We start from the raw sequence: 17,234 nt of genomic DNA on the forward strand, positions 1-17,234 counted from the left end.
ACTTTTAATAAAAAAATACATCATGGTATTATGGTAAATGAGGAGAGGTAAAACAATAAATGGATGGCTGCAATTGACTTGCTAACTCCAGCTTGCCGTGTGCAGCCGAGGAGTCTCGAAAGGAAACCCCTGGAATCAGGGGCGCCCCCTATGGTGAGGCAGGAGAACCGCGTGCCTCACCGAGTGGCTCTTTGCAGCCGTTTTATGATCGCTCAGCACAAGAAACTAGAAACACGCATACGCTTTTTGAAAAATGTTGTTCATCTAGCATTAGAGTTTAAACATTTGAACCTTGTCATACAGAGAGACAGCAGTTCGGTGTCAGTGCAGAACACGCCAGCAGTCAGCCGTCATTGAGGCTCAACAGTCGGCAGCCTCACCGCACGTCTTCTCAGGATTTGAACAGTAAATGTGAAAATCCAGCCATTTTGAATCAAAACTGGTGAAGTTCAATGAAAAAAAACATGTCTAGTGCAAATCACTTTTCATTCTGTTGTGTATTTTTTTCCTTGTTGTTGTTCATTTTGCTGTCTATTTTTTTGTGAATGCCTTTTGCTATCTTTATATTGTCTCTTTTATTTATGTTTATACTCATGTGTATTGATATTGCATTTATATCTATTTATAAAAACAGTTCCATTATTATTATTATTATTATTATTACAAAATATAATAATAGTAAGAAATGACTACTATTATTTGGTTACTATTAATGATTTATTTATTTTATATTATTATATTATTAATGTTGCTAAAATATTAGCAATATTGTTATTAATATTATTATCAAATACTTCACACGTGAGAAGGTAAAGAGTAGATCTATCTAATACGTTGTCTATTGTTATACTTGCAGTTGTTGTTTTGGTTTTCTATTCTCAACATTGCTGTCTTTTATTTTCATTCTGTTGTCTATTCTTATCCTTGTTGTTCATTCTACTGTCTATTTTTTGTGGATACTTTTTCTATCTTTTAATTGTCTCTTTTATTCATATTTATAGTCATATTTATTGACGTCATTGTTGCGCTAATGTGACAAAAAAAAATTCCCCTGTGGGAATCAATAAAGTACATCTTATCCTAAATATAACCGATATTTTTGTTATAAATATTTCCAAAATTGGCGAGTGAGGCAGGGCCTCTCCTGCCTCCCCTGACTGCACGGCACTGGCAAGAAAATCACATTCGCTCGAGGCGCGAAACCAACCTCATTGAGGATCTTGAATGATTCTTTCATGGCCTTTTTCACTTTGCCCTCTCCTTTGACATGAAGCTGTTCAACCAGTAGTTTGAAATGCTGGAGACACACACACCCCCACACACACACACACACACACACACACACACACAGGACACGTTATCATCGCAGCTGAAGGGTAGTTCCGGGGTGACGCAGGTGAAGCCGTGAGCATACAGACGGCTGAAAGAGTGCAGACGAGGGGGATTATCCACAGCTCGCCGGCACACTGACCAATTACAGCAAAGTCACTACAACACCGGGAGATAATCAGGATTTATCAACATACTCACGCACACGCGGCCAAACGCCAAAGTGCCCTGGAAGGGTCACGCAAAGCGGAATTCAAGCACGCGGCGAGGGGAAGGTCATGAGATACATGCACCGTCAAGATCCTGAGTGCAGGGAAGCGGGCGTGTTTTTTTTTTAGGAGGATCCATTGTTGTCTCTATGGTGGACACCACAATGGGAACCAGGAGCTCCAGAACATGGGAGCCATAATCCTGACCCAACATCCTCCACATATTAAACAAGTCAGGCTGGGAGCTTATTTCAGAGCGCCCGATCGCTTAGCAACCAGACCGGATGAGTAGAAGAAAATGCATTTTATTGGTTAAATAACAATAAAAAACTGAAAATCCGCAGCTTTACATGCGTGCCGTGCGTGCATTAGGGGATGTGTGAGTGCATCCGCCAACATCTGCAAGCTCAGTCTGTCGCCGCCCGTCTCTCGAGGAACCCGACCAATCGCGTCGCTCTCTGACGGGTCATGTGACACACTTAAACCGTCAGCAGTGACCTCACCTGATCTACTGTGTTGTTCAGGAGGGGGTAAAAGTAGGGCACACATCAAGCATGTAACACACACACACACACATACACACAGGGCTTGGAGTAGGGAAAATGACACAGGAGTGTGTGTCTGGTGTGTGAAATTAAAGAGTGAAGAGGTCGGCTGGAAAAGTTTCTCCGTGACGAGCGCGGTTTTCACGGGTCAGACGGGTGACATCTTAATCTCGGGATTAACCAGGACACAGCTATCGATTCATAGATTATCACAGGTTAAGACAATTAATAGGCTTTTAGCCTGTGTGTGTGTGTGTGTGTGTGTGTGTTACCTCTCTGTTATCCAGATCGGCCTGTACCAACGTCCCTTTGAAACAGGGCTCCACATAGCGAACGTAGTCGCTGTACTGGAAAGAGGAAGCAGACGGAACGGCGAGTGTGAGCAGCGCTCTGCTGCAGCCGGACGGATGCTAAAGATCTCGTCCAACGCTTCGTTTAATTTCCCACACGTTTGGTCGAGATGTTTTTTGACGGTGCCGACGTGCCCTTCAGCAGGACGATGGCGTCGGGATGTTTGTGTGAATGGATGCGAGAAGTCTATCCATATATCTGTATCTATAGCTGTAACTATAAATATACATATACATATATATACTATTTATCCATTTCTATGACTGTATAAATATACATATATTTACTGCCTATCTATATCTGAATATATTATTTTTATCCTTTTCATATATCCGTATCATATCTCTATCCACTGTTATACTGTATATACATATACATTATTGCTTGCCTATGTTGATCTCTATATATATCTTTATCAAAAGCATATCTAAATCTACTATATATGCTGGATAAATATACATATACAGTATTTGTATTTACATCAAGTGTATTATTATGTCTATATCTTTGTTTTTATATTTATATATATGCATACTGTTTATATTTTTCTACGCATATATATGTGGATTTATATTTACATCAATCCGTATCATACCAATAGCTACTATGTATATATTGATATATATTTACACTGATATCTCTATTTTTATCTACTGAATATCTATACCTAATTCTGTGTGTGTGTATAGGTAATAACAACAACAACAACAACAATGAGAATAATGATAATAATAATCATAATAATTGCTATTATAATAATAATTCTAATAATAATAACTTTACGACTTTGACCAATATTAATTTAACCAAAATATCTCCAAGTGTGAGAGAATATAAGATAACTTGAAATTTTGTAAAAAGTTATAAGATACAGGAGAAAATAAGTAGATAAACACCTAAACTAGGTTGTGTGTCTAATCTGATTGTTTACGTTCTGGTAGCAGTCGATAACATTCTTTTAGGGAGCACGAGTACAGAATCGGATGATAGTGGTAGCGGATGATAATGGTATAATAAAATGGTATTATAATAAAATATAATAAAAAAATATAATAAAAAAAAAAATGGCAACATTAGGCTAAGCTAACTTGTAAGTTTTCACCGAAAGCAGGTTAACCTTTGGGCTACACGGTTATATATAACGATTTGAGTTGACATAAAGGGAATCCTTCGCTTCACGACCTGGTTGTTGGAACGGAAGAGTGACTGCATATTTACATCTATCTTTATCAATATCTAGTATTTATCTCGATCTATACCCAAATGGTTCTGCTTGGGTAGCTAACTAGCTAGCTAGCTAGCTAGATGGATAGATGGATGGATGGATGAGGTGCAGACAGGCTGCTTTGAGGCTGAATCTTGACCCCTGGGCTCCTCGGTCAGCGACTCGAATCTCATTTGGAAAATAAATTGCGTCGGCAGCCGGCCCGGTCAGTGGACCGGAGGGAGGGTGGGGTTTAATTTGGGGATGTAAAAAAAAAAAAAAAAAGCTTACGGGCAGGGGATTTGTAGGAAGCGTATGATTACACCCGGAGTAATACCAGGATAAACCCTGCTTATTATACTGATTTGCAGTTGTAGAGCGACACAAAGCTAAAATCCTTAAAACAAAAACCAAGGAAAACGGGGACGCCGGCGAGTGGGAAATGCCGTTTTGCAACGTCCAATCAGATTGGAGGAAGGACGCGTCACGGATGTTTCCGGGTTGCGGCTAAAACCGTCCGCGTCGCCGCTGCCGGCTCACCGCGATGATGTTCACAAAGTCGTTTTCGCCCAGCGTGTCCAGGATGGTGTTGATGGTGTGTTTGGCGATGGTCAACCTCAGGCCCTTCATGCTGCCGCTCACGTCCACCACGATGATCACGTCCTTGGGGGACGTGGCCGCCTGGATGTACCTGGAGGCCGGGAGAGACGGGCTGAGCTTCGGGAGGGTTACGAAACCAAACGGCGAGCACAAAGAGGTCAAGCTTTATCCCTTTATTTATTCCTCCGCACCTCCGTCCTCCGCTTCCTCTCATCTCTTTAGTTTTATCCCCTTCTGCCGATCTCGTTAGCATTAAATGAGATCTACCGAACGCCGGACGCCAATGGCCACCTTAACCCGTCCCGACCGCCGTCTCCCTCTATTTGGACCTTCTGTCGGGATTACGGAGGCCAAACGTCACAATAATCGAATGCATTGTGTAAAATTAAGGAGGAGACCTTCTTGTCTTGGCAGCTGGAGTTGAATTTCTTCACTTGGAGATGTTTAACCCCTCATCTGAGAAGCTTCTCCATTTCTATTGACCTATGGGGAGTTTCTGAATATAACTGCCAAAAACGTGGCAGTTCAGCTGCCGAGAAAAGGAGATTTCAACAAGAATTCATCATGAATGGACGACTGAGAACCTCCACAGATAAAAAAGGAGGAGACCCAATGTGAGGCAGGTGTGCGGACAGGAGGAGCCGGGAATTGGACCTTCAACCTCCAAACGGAGGGATGTAGATCTACCAACTGAGCCACAGTGGCCATTTTCAATTATTCATTCATTCATTCATTCATTCAGAGGAATTTTGAAAGTTCACCCTGGTCCTCTCCATCACAGGGCCACAAATCCAACATTCTGTCATTCACAGTCAAGACAATGTAGGGATGAACCTCCTGCATGTGCTTGGACTGTGGGAGGAACCTGGAGAACCCTGAGGAACCCCACGTAGACACGTGACAGACAACATGGAGGCTCCACACAGAAAGGAACCAATCAGGGAGCTTCTTACTGCGCTAATCATCACCTTATGGTGCTGCTACTGCGAAAATATTTCAAAGTTAGAAATCAAGTCTTCACGCTGACACGTGGAGAACATGGAGACTCCACACAGAAAGGCTTCCTGTGGGAATCCAAGCAGCGACCTTCTGGCTGGGAGGCAGAAGCTCCGACCAAATAATCCAAGAACGTATGACTTGATGCTTGTAAGATACACTTATTAGTTCCGAACTAGCATATCATTTTGCATCACTGTTCTGGTTTCCATTTTCCAGGTGGTCCAGGATGCAAGAGGACCTCAGGACCTCAACCCCACCAGTCTCACCAGCCTCATCCATGGACACACCATCAGAAGACACAGGACCAACAACCTACCAGTTCCTGTTCCTGCTGTCAAAGGTGACCACGCCGTTCTCATCTGGAATCCACTGGATCCCTGGAGATACACAGGAGACAAACACAGGATCAACCAAGGATGGATGGATGGATGGATGGATGGATGGATGGATGGATGGATGGATGGATGGATGGATGGATGGATGGAAGGACGGACAGATGGATGGATGGATGGAAGAATGGACAGAAGGATGGATGGATGGATGGATGGATGGATGGATGGAAGGACGGACAGATGGATGGATGGATGGATGGATGGATGGAAGGACGGACAGATGGATGGATGGATGGAAGAATGGACAGAAGGATGGATGGATGGATGGATGGATGGATGGATGGAAGGACGGACAGATGGATGGATGGATGGATGGATGGATGGAAGGACGGACAGATGGATGGATGGATGGAAGAATGGACAGAAGGATGGATGGATGGATGGATGGATGGATGGATGGATGGATGGATGGATGGATGGATGGATGGGCAAACTGGTGCGCTGATGGTGACGAACTATCAAACGAGGGAGTGATGTATAAGGAGATGCTCGAGTAAAGAAAGCTATCTCACACATCCTCCACTAATTACTGTCCACACACACACACACACACACACACACACACACACACACACACACACACAGTTGCAGAACTCATCAGCGTCCGTGCTGAGGCTGAAACTGCGGCTGAAGCTGAGTCATCAGCGTTGACTTTCTGCGTTGTCAGTTGCTGTGTAAGGGCAGCCGTCAGCTTCTGCATCTAAACACACACATTCTGTCCCGGCCGTCCGACCCGCCGTCAAGACGAGGGGTCCAAATACCGAAGATCCGGCGGTCCGGGTACCTGGGTACAGCCTGAAGAAGCCCGTGGAGCTGCCGAAGTACTGCCACGTGAGCGTGGGGTCTTTCTGGAAGTTTTCGATGAAGACGTCGTTCAGGGCTTCCGACATGTAGACCCCGTTCAGGATATCTGGATCTGCAGGGGAAAGAAAGAAGCGGTTGGTTGTTTGTGGCGTCTCCAATGAGAGCGGGTGAAGGGAGGCCTCCGCACCTTTGTTGTAGACGTTGGTGGGAACTTGGATGTTGCTTTGCTGCGTGTTCACCGGTAGTTTACTGAAGTGTTCGTTCTCCTCCAGCGGGAACTCCCCGCCCAGCGGCAACGGGTTCCCGTCCTCGTCCAAAGTGTTGATCAGCAGCGAGTTGAAGTAGTCGAACTGAGCGGAACATCGGCAGAAGATCAACCGGCATCGCAGTTTTGCTTCCGATTCTACGGTTCCTTCGGTCGTACCTCCATTGTGTCGTTGTACTCGTGGTACAGGTCCGCGTCCTCCGCCGCCTCTGCCAGTCTCTGCCGTGACATACGACGGGTTAAGCTCTCACTATAAAAGTCCATCCGGCTGTTAAGCTGGAAGTTTTCAAAGCTTTCAGAGCCTGAAAAGCAGCTGCGCCTGAGATGAACGGCACAAGCTTACAAATGTGTGCACGCCGCCTGGTTACAAATGGAGATGATTTTTATGTTTGCCAGCTCCTGTGCTTATCTTTTTGCAAAATAGGTTCACACGTGTTGTAAAAAAGAAAACCAAAGGGTACTTTGATATGCGACCATTCACCCTCTCATTCAGACATCTGGGCAATTTAAGCTCTCCGTGAACCCACTGCATGTGTGAGGAACCCTGAGGAACCCCATGCAGACACTGGGGAGAACATGGAGGCTTCACACAGAAGGAATCACATCATTTCCTTTGGGCTTTTCCTTGCAGGGGTCACCACAGTGAATCAACCTTCTCCACCTAACCCTATTCTCTATATCCTCCTCGCTCACACCAACTCACTTCATGTCCTCTCACTACGTTCATAAATCTTCTCTTTGGTCTTCCGCTAGATCTCTCCTGCTTGGAAGCTCCTCCTTCAGCAACCTTCACGATAGTTTGGACATGAACAGAGGAGTGTTCATATCCAAACCGTCTCAGTTATCACTTTGTCTCAGTCATACATGTCCTGCACCCCTGTGACAAAGTCTTCTTTTCCTTTGGGCGTTTCCCTTCAGGGGTCCGCCTTCTCCATCCAACCCTAATCTCTCCGTCAACTAATATATTCACTATCCCTCCTCTGTCCATGACCCAACCATCTCAGTCTGACCTTCTCTTCAAAACATCTACCATAGGCCGTCCCTCTGATGGACTCTTTCCTAATCCTCTCCATCCTGGTCGTTCCCAAAGAGAACCTCAGCATCTTCATCTCTGCAACCTCCAGCTCTACTTCCTGACTTTTGGTCATTGTCAGTGTTTGTAGACCATCTCACCACCATCTCCTCCACCTTTCCCATTCACTCCGTCTTCTATGTCATGGTACCTCTCAGACTTTTCTCCACCCATTCCACTCCAACCTGCTTGAACCTGTTTCTTTACCTCTTTTCCATACTCTCTAGACTGTTGAATCTATGTACTTGAAATCTTCTAACTTCTTGATCTCCACTTCATGTCACCACACCGTTCCACCCGGGTTCCTCTCATTCACACATCATAATGTTGCTACTTCTAGTTTTTTGAAATAATTTTTCTTCTACTTTCTTATTACCTTGACAGACTTCATCTTCCTCCCCAGCATCTCCTCCATCTCCTCTGCAAAGGTCTTCACCAGCTCCTCTCCGTCCACCTCCTCCATCTTCACCACCCCCTCAATGTCCTTGTATTTCTTCAAAATACAGTTTGGAGTTTAGTGAACTTTTTTTTCCAGTTCATGTTTGGATTGTATGGAAAAATTTGATGAAAGCAGTGATAAACCAGGATTAAATGGGCTGTTTATTTATTTTAGCCATTTTCTGTTCGAGACATCCAGCCATTCATTTTCTCACTCACTCGTCACAAAGAGGCAAACAATAATTCATCCTCTCGTTCATACGTCTGGGCAATCTATGGTCTTCATGAACCTCTGACATGTGTTTGGATGTTGGGAGGAAATTCAGCAAAGCAGCTGCTTTCATTTAAGCTTCAAAGTAAACAAAGAACTCCATCAGCAACAGATTTCTCATTCGAGCCTCAGATCAAAAAGATAAATTCAAACTCCATGCGTTTGTCAAAGCCTGTCAAAAATCACAGAAATGCCCTTTGTGACAAAACACTAACCTTTCTTGCACATCTTTAAATACAAATTACAGAGTCATCATCCCATCCCATCCTATCCCATCCTATAGTATCCTATCCTATTCTATCATATCAAATCTCATCCTATCCCATCCCATCTCATCCTATAGTATCCCATCCCAACCCATCCCATCCCATCCTATCCTATCCTATCCTATCCTATTCCATCTCATCCTATCATATCCCATCCTATATCATCCTATCCTATCCTATCCTATCCAATCCTATCCTATCCTATCCTATCCTATTCTATCATATCCCATCTCATCCTATCCTATCCTATAGTATTCCATCCTATCCTATCCCATCTCATCCTATAGCATCCTTTCCTTTCCTATCCTATCCTATCCTATCCTATCCTATTCCATCTCATCCTATCATATCATATCCTATATCATCCTATCCTATCCTATCCTATCCTATCCTATTCTATCATATCCCATCTCATCCTATCCTATCCTTTAGTTTTACATCCTATCCTATCCTATCCTATCCTATAGTATCCTATCCTATCCTATCCTATCCTATCCTATCCTATCCCATCTCATCCTATATTATCCCATCCCAACCCATCCCATCCCATCCTATCCTTTCCTTTCCTTTCCTATCCTATCCTATCCTATCCTATCTTATCCTATCCTATCCTATCCTATCCTGTGGTCTGGAGATAATGAGGACATCATCGACCTGACAGAGGGATGTGATTAATGGTCTCTTGTTGCCGGGACTGAATAACCGCGATCAATGCTTTTCACCCACCGCTGGCTTTGTGTTCCGGAGCAGGACAGATACATTTACAGTACATCTGACAAGCGTGATTTCGCTGTTACTCTCAGGGAAACTCCCCTTTCCCACCCTCAAGGTGAACAGCGAACTACACCTTACACATTCATGTTGGCTTCTCTTGACATGTTGTCCGTGTTTGTTCGGTATTTTAAGGTTTGGTGAAGAAAAAGTAACCCACGAGCTCCCACGAGCTGAGAAGAGGGCTGGTCAGTGGGTGCATGTGTGTGTGTGTGTGTGTGTGAGTGTGTGTGTGTGTGGCAGATGGTGAACGGGCCTGCTAGGGATTCTACAGGGTGGCATGCAGAGGAGAGCCGTGCATCCTAATTACCAACAGGACACACACGTATGCACGCCCATACGAGAGCATGCACACGCACACACACACACACACGTGCACACACACAATCCAATGGTCGTCTTGAACCTCCAGCCCGGGCTTTAGCCGCGTTTTAATGCCCTTCGTTTTGCAGATCTCACTAACAGCACCAAACGTGAGTGTGTGTATTCACCCTGTTTAAGGAAAAGCTGAACTTCCACGTGCAGAAATGTCAGCGAGCGCACGTCTGCGTTTGTGTGTGTGTGAGTATGAATTAAGTGTGTCATCCGATTGGTCTCTGGGCCATGTGCAGATGTTGCTCCGATAATGTATGCCAGTCGGAGATGCTCCCATTGGCTGATGAGGTGGAGTCACCGGGTTTCTGTCCGACTGTTTCACGGGGAAACACGTCTGCGGCCTTTCGTTCGCTCTGCCACTGTTTACGCTCTGCGCTGGAAACTGGAAATAATGTCTTTTATTCTGAAACTATCATACGAATCTCCTTTGGGCAGAGTTAGGGGTGATTTCGCCAAACCATAAACAAGAAACGCTGGAGAGGAATTAAACTGGAGCCCCTCTGGGTGTCTGGTTTGTAATTTCATAAAGGTGTGTACACACTCTCTCTCTCACACACACACACACACACACACACACACCTGTGTGAGGTGGTTCTTACTTTCTGGAGCAGTTTGGATCCGGAGTATTTGGCAGATAAGGCCGCGATCTCTTTCCCGAAGGACACCGCCCACTCCTGCACTCTGGACACACCAGAAGGTAGATGAACATGAAGCTTTCCAAAGAAAGCGGAGAAGACACCAAACTATGGGAGATAACTTCTACACAGAAACCGTTTGTCAGGAAGTGAGTTCTTACAAACATCTCCTGCTTCAAGAGGAACATCAGAGTGGAGGAGAGGAAGATCAACCATTCACCCATTCATTGCAATGTCATATAGAGATATACAAACATTCACACGTCACATAAAAACATATAACATTCACTCACTTATTCATTCATCAGATGGAAACATACAACCGTTCACCCTCTCATTCACATTTCCAATAGAAATACACAACATTCACTCGTTCATTCATTCATCATATACAGGACTGTCTCAGAAAATTTGAAAATTACTTTTTCATGATAATCTAATATTTTGAGATTGGATTTTTGAGTTTTCTTAAGATGTAAACCATAATCATCAATATTAAAATAATAAAAGGCTTGCAATATTTCAGTTAATTTGTAATGAATCCAGAATGTATGACATTTTTGTTTTTGTCATTGCATCACAGAAGATAAAGAACTTTATTACAATATTCTAATTATCTGAGACAGTCCTATAGGAATATACAATCATTCTTCCACTCATTCACACGTCACATAGAAACATGTGACCATTCACCCTCTCATTCACGCATCATATAAAGACATACAACATTTACTCATTCATTCATCACATAGAAACATACAACCTTCATTCATTCATCATATGGAAACATGCAACCATTTATTCACTCATCACATCAAACATTCACTTATTCATTCATTCATTCATTCATCATAAAGAACATACAACCAATCACTCACTCATTCACATGTTACATAGAAACATGTGACCATTCACCCTCTCATTCACGCATCATATAAAGACATACAACATTTACACATTCATTCATCACATAGAAACATACAACATTCATTCATTCATCATTTGGAAACATGCCACCATTTATTAACTCATCACATAGAATATTCACTTATTCATTCATTCATCATATAGGAACATACAACCATTCACTCACTCATTCACATGTTACATAAAAACATGTGACTGTTCACCCTCTCATTCACGTGTCACATAAAAAACATACAACGTTCACTCATTCAGTCATCATATAGGAACGTACAACAATTCATTCCGTTGTCACATAGAAACATACAACATTCATTCATCATTTGGAAACATGCAACCATTTATTCACTCATCACATAGAATATTCACTTATTCATTCATTCATCACATAGAAACATACAACATTCATTCATCCATCATATGGAAACATGCAACCATTTATTAACTCATCACATAGGACATTCACTTATTCATTCATTCATAATGTAGGAACATACATCCATTCATTCACTCATTCAGATGTCCAGTATAAATGTGGAACACTCATTCATTCACATATCACATACAACCATTCATTCATTCATCATAGGGAAACATAAAACCATTTATTCACTCATTCATACATGATATTGAAACACAACCATTCACCCTTTCACAGAGACTTTAAGATAATGTTCCACGGTGACGGAAAGAAGTGAGAGATGCTAGTAGAAAACAATCAAATGAACCTGATTGGTTTGGTGGAGGGTTGGCCTAAAGGTGGCAGCCAAAGAGGTTACCTTGCGTTTACCAATACCAGATTAAAACAGATTACCGTGAAGGTGACAGCAGAGGCTGCTCGCTTGCTAAATAACATGCGGTAATTCTGCAAATCCTCCGTGTGAATGCAGCCATGTTAAAATAGCGAAGGGCGGAAAACAGGATGTAACAGATGGCTGGACCAATGGGGAGCCTGCGAGAAGGCTGCCGGTTAACGGACCCCCCCGCCTCGGGCTCCGACGTCCAAACCTACAGGTGCCACTCTCAGAGTCCAATATATGGGGAATTATTCTCAGATTTGTGCTGATTTGACCTGGAATATCTGACCCGGATGAAGATAAAACTCACCGCACGCCACGGATTATATTGTGAATGACCCGCGTTCAGCCATTCATCAGCCAGGAACATGGAATACACGGATCGTGTCAAAAACTCGCAAAATACTCATCAATAAGCCTTCATATCGAAGTGATATTTTGAAAACTATCATACTGATGATCATCCCAGTTGTCACAACCATTCACACATCATTTGAAGACAAATACAGCGATCCCTCGCTAAAACGCGGTTCACTCTTCACGGTTTCGCTACTTCGCGGATTTGCATGGTGCATTGTGTTCTGCATTCTGATTGGCTAAAAAGTCACTCCGCTTCTTCTCTACTTGTGCGTCAATAACGTTGAGGTTTAATATGTACACGTACGTAAAACAGCTTGCCAAATTTAAATTACGTACGTGCAAATTTCGAGTTTCTCTAAAGCCCATAATGTTGACAAAACGCTCTGAACCGACAAAAGGCAGCGGAAGATGCTATCTATGGCAGATAAAGTTAAACTTCTGGACATGCTGAGGGAAGGTAAAGGCTATGCGGCTGTAGGTCGGCATTACGGAATGAATGAATCTTCCGTTCTTTCCATAAAGGAGGAAGAAAAAAACATAAGGACGACAGCAGCAATAAGTTTAAATAAGAATGCAAAAAGGGTTGCAACTGTCCGCAATTTTTTTCATAATCATTTTTCATTTTCTCCCGTTTAATCCAATTACTCAGGTCGCGGTGGGCGGTGCTAATATTCGCGATTTGAAGCCTTCTGTGCACATTGATGATTCAAATTATTATTTGACAGCACAGTACAGAAGTTATTTGTTAAAAAAAGCGTTTCTTATGTACAGTACTTTTATTTGTGAAACAAATGATTGAGCCTTTACAATAATTGTAAAAAAAAAATAAAAGTTTCTACTTGACGGATTTTGCCGACTTTAATGTTCTTTTTGGAACGTAACCCCAGCGAAAAATAAGGGTTTACTGTACACTTGTTGTATAGACATGCACGTGTCATTTTGGGATATGCAATGTTCACCCTCTCATTCGACCCTCTGGTGGTTTCAGGGTCTCCACTGAACCTCCTGGATGTGTTTGGAGTGTGTGAGGAGAACATGGAGGCTCCACGCAGGAAGTCCTCCCGGTGGGGATCCAAGCGTGGACCTTCTGGAGATCCAAAGGAGCCTCGATGCCGAGCGGAGCGAAGCTCTTTGGGTCCGAGCGACCTTCGCTGGCCTGGTGAACTCTGCTGCCCCGCAGCCTTAATCCCCCTCAGGCACACAACCACCGCTGACGGAGAACCGGCTCTGAGCTGCAGATGGACGAGGATCACGCGGACACACAGCGCTGGACCTTCTCAACGCGCTGGCGGACATGTTGGTCCACGGCAGAAGGAAGGTCCGTCCGGTCTTTAAGTAAAAAGCCTCTGATTCGGAGCGAGTGGTGTTTTTAACAACAGCCTGCCAGGAGAGGATTAAACTCAGGAATAGGTTTTTAAACGTCCGTGTGACCTCATCACCCGCATTCGGCTAATATTAGCTTAGCAAAGGGAAACGCAGGGCATCCGGTCTTCATCTACACCTTGGAGACACTGGTCACGAAGAAGATATGATTTTTTTTTTTTTAATATACATACAAATATTCACCTTGTCATTCACTCACAGAGCCATACGACCATTCACCTGTCAAGAAGACATTATACAACGTTCAATCTCTCATTCGCACAGCATATAGACATGCAACATTTACACCCTCATTCGCCAACTTATAGAAATATACGACATTCACCTTTTCATTCACTCATCATGTGGAGTCACAACCCTGTCATTCACAATGCATATGCAGGACTGTTTCATAAAATTAGAATATCGTGATGAAGTTCTTTATCTTCTGTAATGCAATTAAAAAAACAAAAAATACTTTTTCATGATATTCTAATATTTTCAGATAGGATTTTTGAGTTTTCTTCAGATGTAAGCCATAATCAGCAATATCAAAATAATAAAAAGGCTTGCAATATCTCAGTTGATTTGTAATGAATCCGGAATGTATGACATTTTTGTTTTTGTCATTGCATTACAGAAGATAAAGAACTTTATCACTATATTCTAATTTTCTGAGACAGTCCTGTAGGAATATAAAACTATTCAGTCACTCATTCACACGTCACATAGAAACATGTGACCATTCACACATCAACATTCACTCATTCATTCATCATATAAGAACATACAACATTCATTCATTCATCATTTGGAAACATGCAACCATTCATTCACTCATCCCGTAGAACATTCACATTCACATTTTTGTTTTTGTCATTGCATTACAGAAGATAAAGAACTTTATCACAATATTCTAATTTTCTGAGACAGTCCAGTATGCAATTACAGACACAAAAATTACATACATTCTGGATTCATTACAAATCAACTGAAATATTGCAAGCCTTTTATATCTTATTATCGCTGATTATGTCTTACATCTTAGAAAACTCAAAAATCCTCTCTCAAAATATCAGAATATCATGAAAAAGTCTTTTGTTTTTGTAATTGCATTACAGAAGATAAAGAACTTTATCACAATATTTTAATTTTATGAAACAATCCTGTAAATATGCAACATCCTCCCTCTCATTCACCACCTTATAGAGATATTCAACATTCACCCTTTCATTTACCGACTTATAGAGAAATACGACTTGTTTTTGTGAGGAACGTGGAGAACGTGGGGTTGCGAATCCAACCCGTGGACCTTCTGGCTGAGAAGCAGAAGCTCCGACCTTCTGCTCCGCCGTGGAAAACAAAGAGGAGGAGCTTCGGCAGCTGAGGGTCAGAGGTGAACGAAGCTCGTGCGACTCAACTCACATTTCCGGCGAGATCTTCATCTGGCCGTCCACCATCAGGAGAAGGGAGCTGGAGACGGTGATCCACGCCAGCACGGTCAGCCTCCCTGGCGCCGCCCCCCTCCGGCGCCGTTGGCCGGTTCCCCCGGAGCTCCTCATCCCCGCAGGATCGGTCCGGCGAGCGCGGAGCTCTGGGACGACAGGAGAAGGTCGGCGGAGAAGATGGTGAGCGCTGAGGTCAAAGCGCGAACACGCAGGTTCAAAGTGCGACAGCGCAGGAGATACGAGATGGAGGCTCTCGAATGTCCTCCGGAGAACCTCTCGGAGACCGACGCAGTATTTGGGAAGTCCTAAATCCTCACGGATGAGCTCTTTGGAGGCCTCAGAAAGACCAGCCTCGGAGATCCTTGGAGACACAAAGTCCTTCCGTTCCGTGTTGGAGAACGTCTCTACATCTGTTGGAGGGATTGCACCACCTAAACATCCTTCTTTCGGCCAATCATCTGCCTCCGTCTCACCCTCTTCTCCCGCACCAACTCAGCATGCTTCTACCCAGATCTTCAACTTCATCTCCAGAACATCTAAAGTGTAACTCCCTAGGAGAACCTCCACATGAGCTGGGTGGAGACCAAAGGTCCAGAACTCACTTCCTTCCTTCTACGATTCCTCTGAAGGACACCTTTCACATTCACCGACGTCCAGAATCTAAAGGCCCTCACTTCCAGCACCAGAAGCAACATCCTTCTCAGAAGATACGTAAGAGGGGCTTTTACCTGCGAGCCAGAAGATCTGAAGGCTGCTAATTTTCCACCGAGACCAGCCGGAGGCAAAAACCCAGTTCCTCCATGACATTCACAACTTCTTCCTCTGCTCCCGGCCGAGTCCCAAAGTCCTCCGCTCTCCAACGCGGCGTGGAGGTGATCTTCTGTCAGCTGGAGAAGACGTCGCGGCGTGGAGAGTCCAGGAAGCCGGCGGTGTCAAAGGTCACTCCGGCGGCGCGGCGGGAGCCGCCGCTCGCCATCCTCCTCCTCCTCCTCGCTCTTCCACGCCGCCGCTCCGTGGAGATCCAGGTCCGGCTCCGGTTCCTCGCAGCAGAAGAAACCACGAGCGGCTGACCTCACATCCTCGGGGAGCCGAGGGACGAACGGCGGGCGGACGGAGCGACGGATTCTCTCTCTCTTTTGCGAATCTCTTCCTGTTTGCCGGGAACCAGTTTATACCATAATCCAGGCAGGATTAAACCCCTCCTCCCTCCATCCCTCCATCCTTCTCTTCCCTCTTGCTCTATCAAAACACCACCCCTCCCTCCTCATCCTCTCTCTTTGACCTACTGTGTCTCGTCCTGCTTTGTTTTTCCACTCTTTCATCCCTCCATCCTTCTAATCGGGCTTTAGTTCACCTGCTATCTCCTCCACCCCTCCTCCCGCCGCTCTTCTCTGCCAAAACCTCTCATTTCTTTTTTTTTTTTTTTTTTTTCCACGGGCGGAGGCGGAGCAGGAGTGAGCAGAAGGTGTCTGCATGGACGAAATGAGATGGTGGCAGAACGTGTGCTCCTGAGGGTCATGGAGGAGAGAAGAAGGTTGGAAAAACGTGTCCAGGATGCTTTGAAAGTCCTCGCTGCTGGGACCGGGTGGACTTCTGGAGGTCCGACAGACACGGACCTGGAATCTGAAGAGACTGAGACACCTAGTGGTCACACACACACACACACACACACACACACACAAACACACACACACACACACACACACGGATCTGAGAGGGCTTCTCCACACAGCCTGGACCTCCACGGCTCTTTGCTCAATTTTCATATTTATGAAACGCCGAAGAGGGTGAATGATTGACGGTGAACTCTATGTCTC

The 17,234-nt window shown here is 44.2% G+C and overlaps 1 protein-coding gene across 1 annotated transcript in view; it reads right to left on the bottom strand.

Annotated features, from left to right (window-relative positions):
• Positions 1-17,234, bottom strand: part of cacna2d4a (calcium channel, voltage-dependent, alpha 2/delta subunit 4a) — an 83,471-nt gene extending 66,237 nt beyond the window's left edge. Inside the window, exons 1-11 of the mRNA XM_086146091.1 lie at positions 16,146-17,234; positions 15,395-15,563; positions 10,491-10,572; positions 8,147-8,263; positions 6,858-6,917; positions 6,621-6,783; positions 6,414-6,545; positions 5,554-5,614; positions 4,179-4,329; positions 2,356-2,430; positions 1,208-1,297 (exon numbers count right to left, since the gene is read on the bottom strand). Of these exons, the coding sequence (XP_086002217.1) occupies positions 1,208-1,297; positions 2,356-2,430; positions 4,179-4,329; positions 5,554-5,614; positions 6,414-6,545; positions 6,621-6,783; positions 6,858-6,917; positions 8,147-8,263; positions 10,491-10,572; positions 15,395-15,563; positions 16,146-16,224 (1,179 nt within the window). The 5' untranslated portion in view covers positions 16,225-17,234. The remainder of the gene's footprint in view (positions 1-1,207; positions 1,298-2,355; positions 2,431-4,178; positions 4,330-5,553; positions 5,615-6,413; positions 6,546-6,620; positions 6,784-6,857; positions 6,918-8,146; positions 8,264-10,490; positions 10,573-15,394; positions 15,564-16,145) is intronic.

The sequence above is a fragment of the Fistularia commersonii genome, chromosome 5 (assembly GCF_037954325.1).
Source record: "Fistularia commersonii isolate RoL2024-O1a breed Wild chromosome 5, RoL_Fcom_v1.0, whole genome shotgun sequence".
Taxonomy (NCBI): Eukaryota; Metazoa; Chordata; class Actinopteri; order Syngnathiformes; family Fistulariidae; genus Fistularia; species Fistularia commersonii.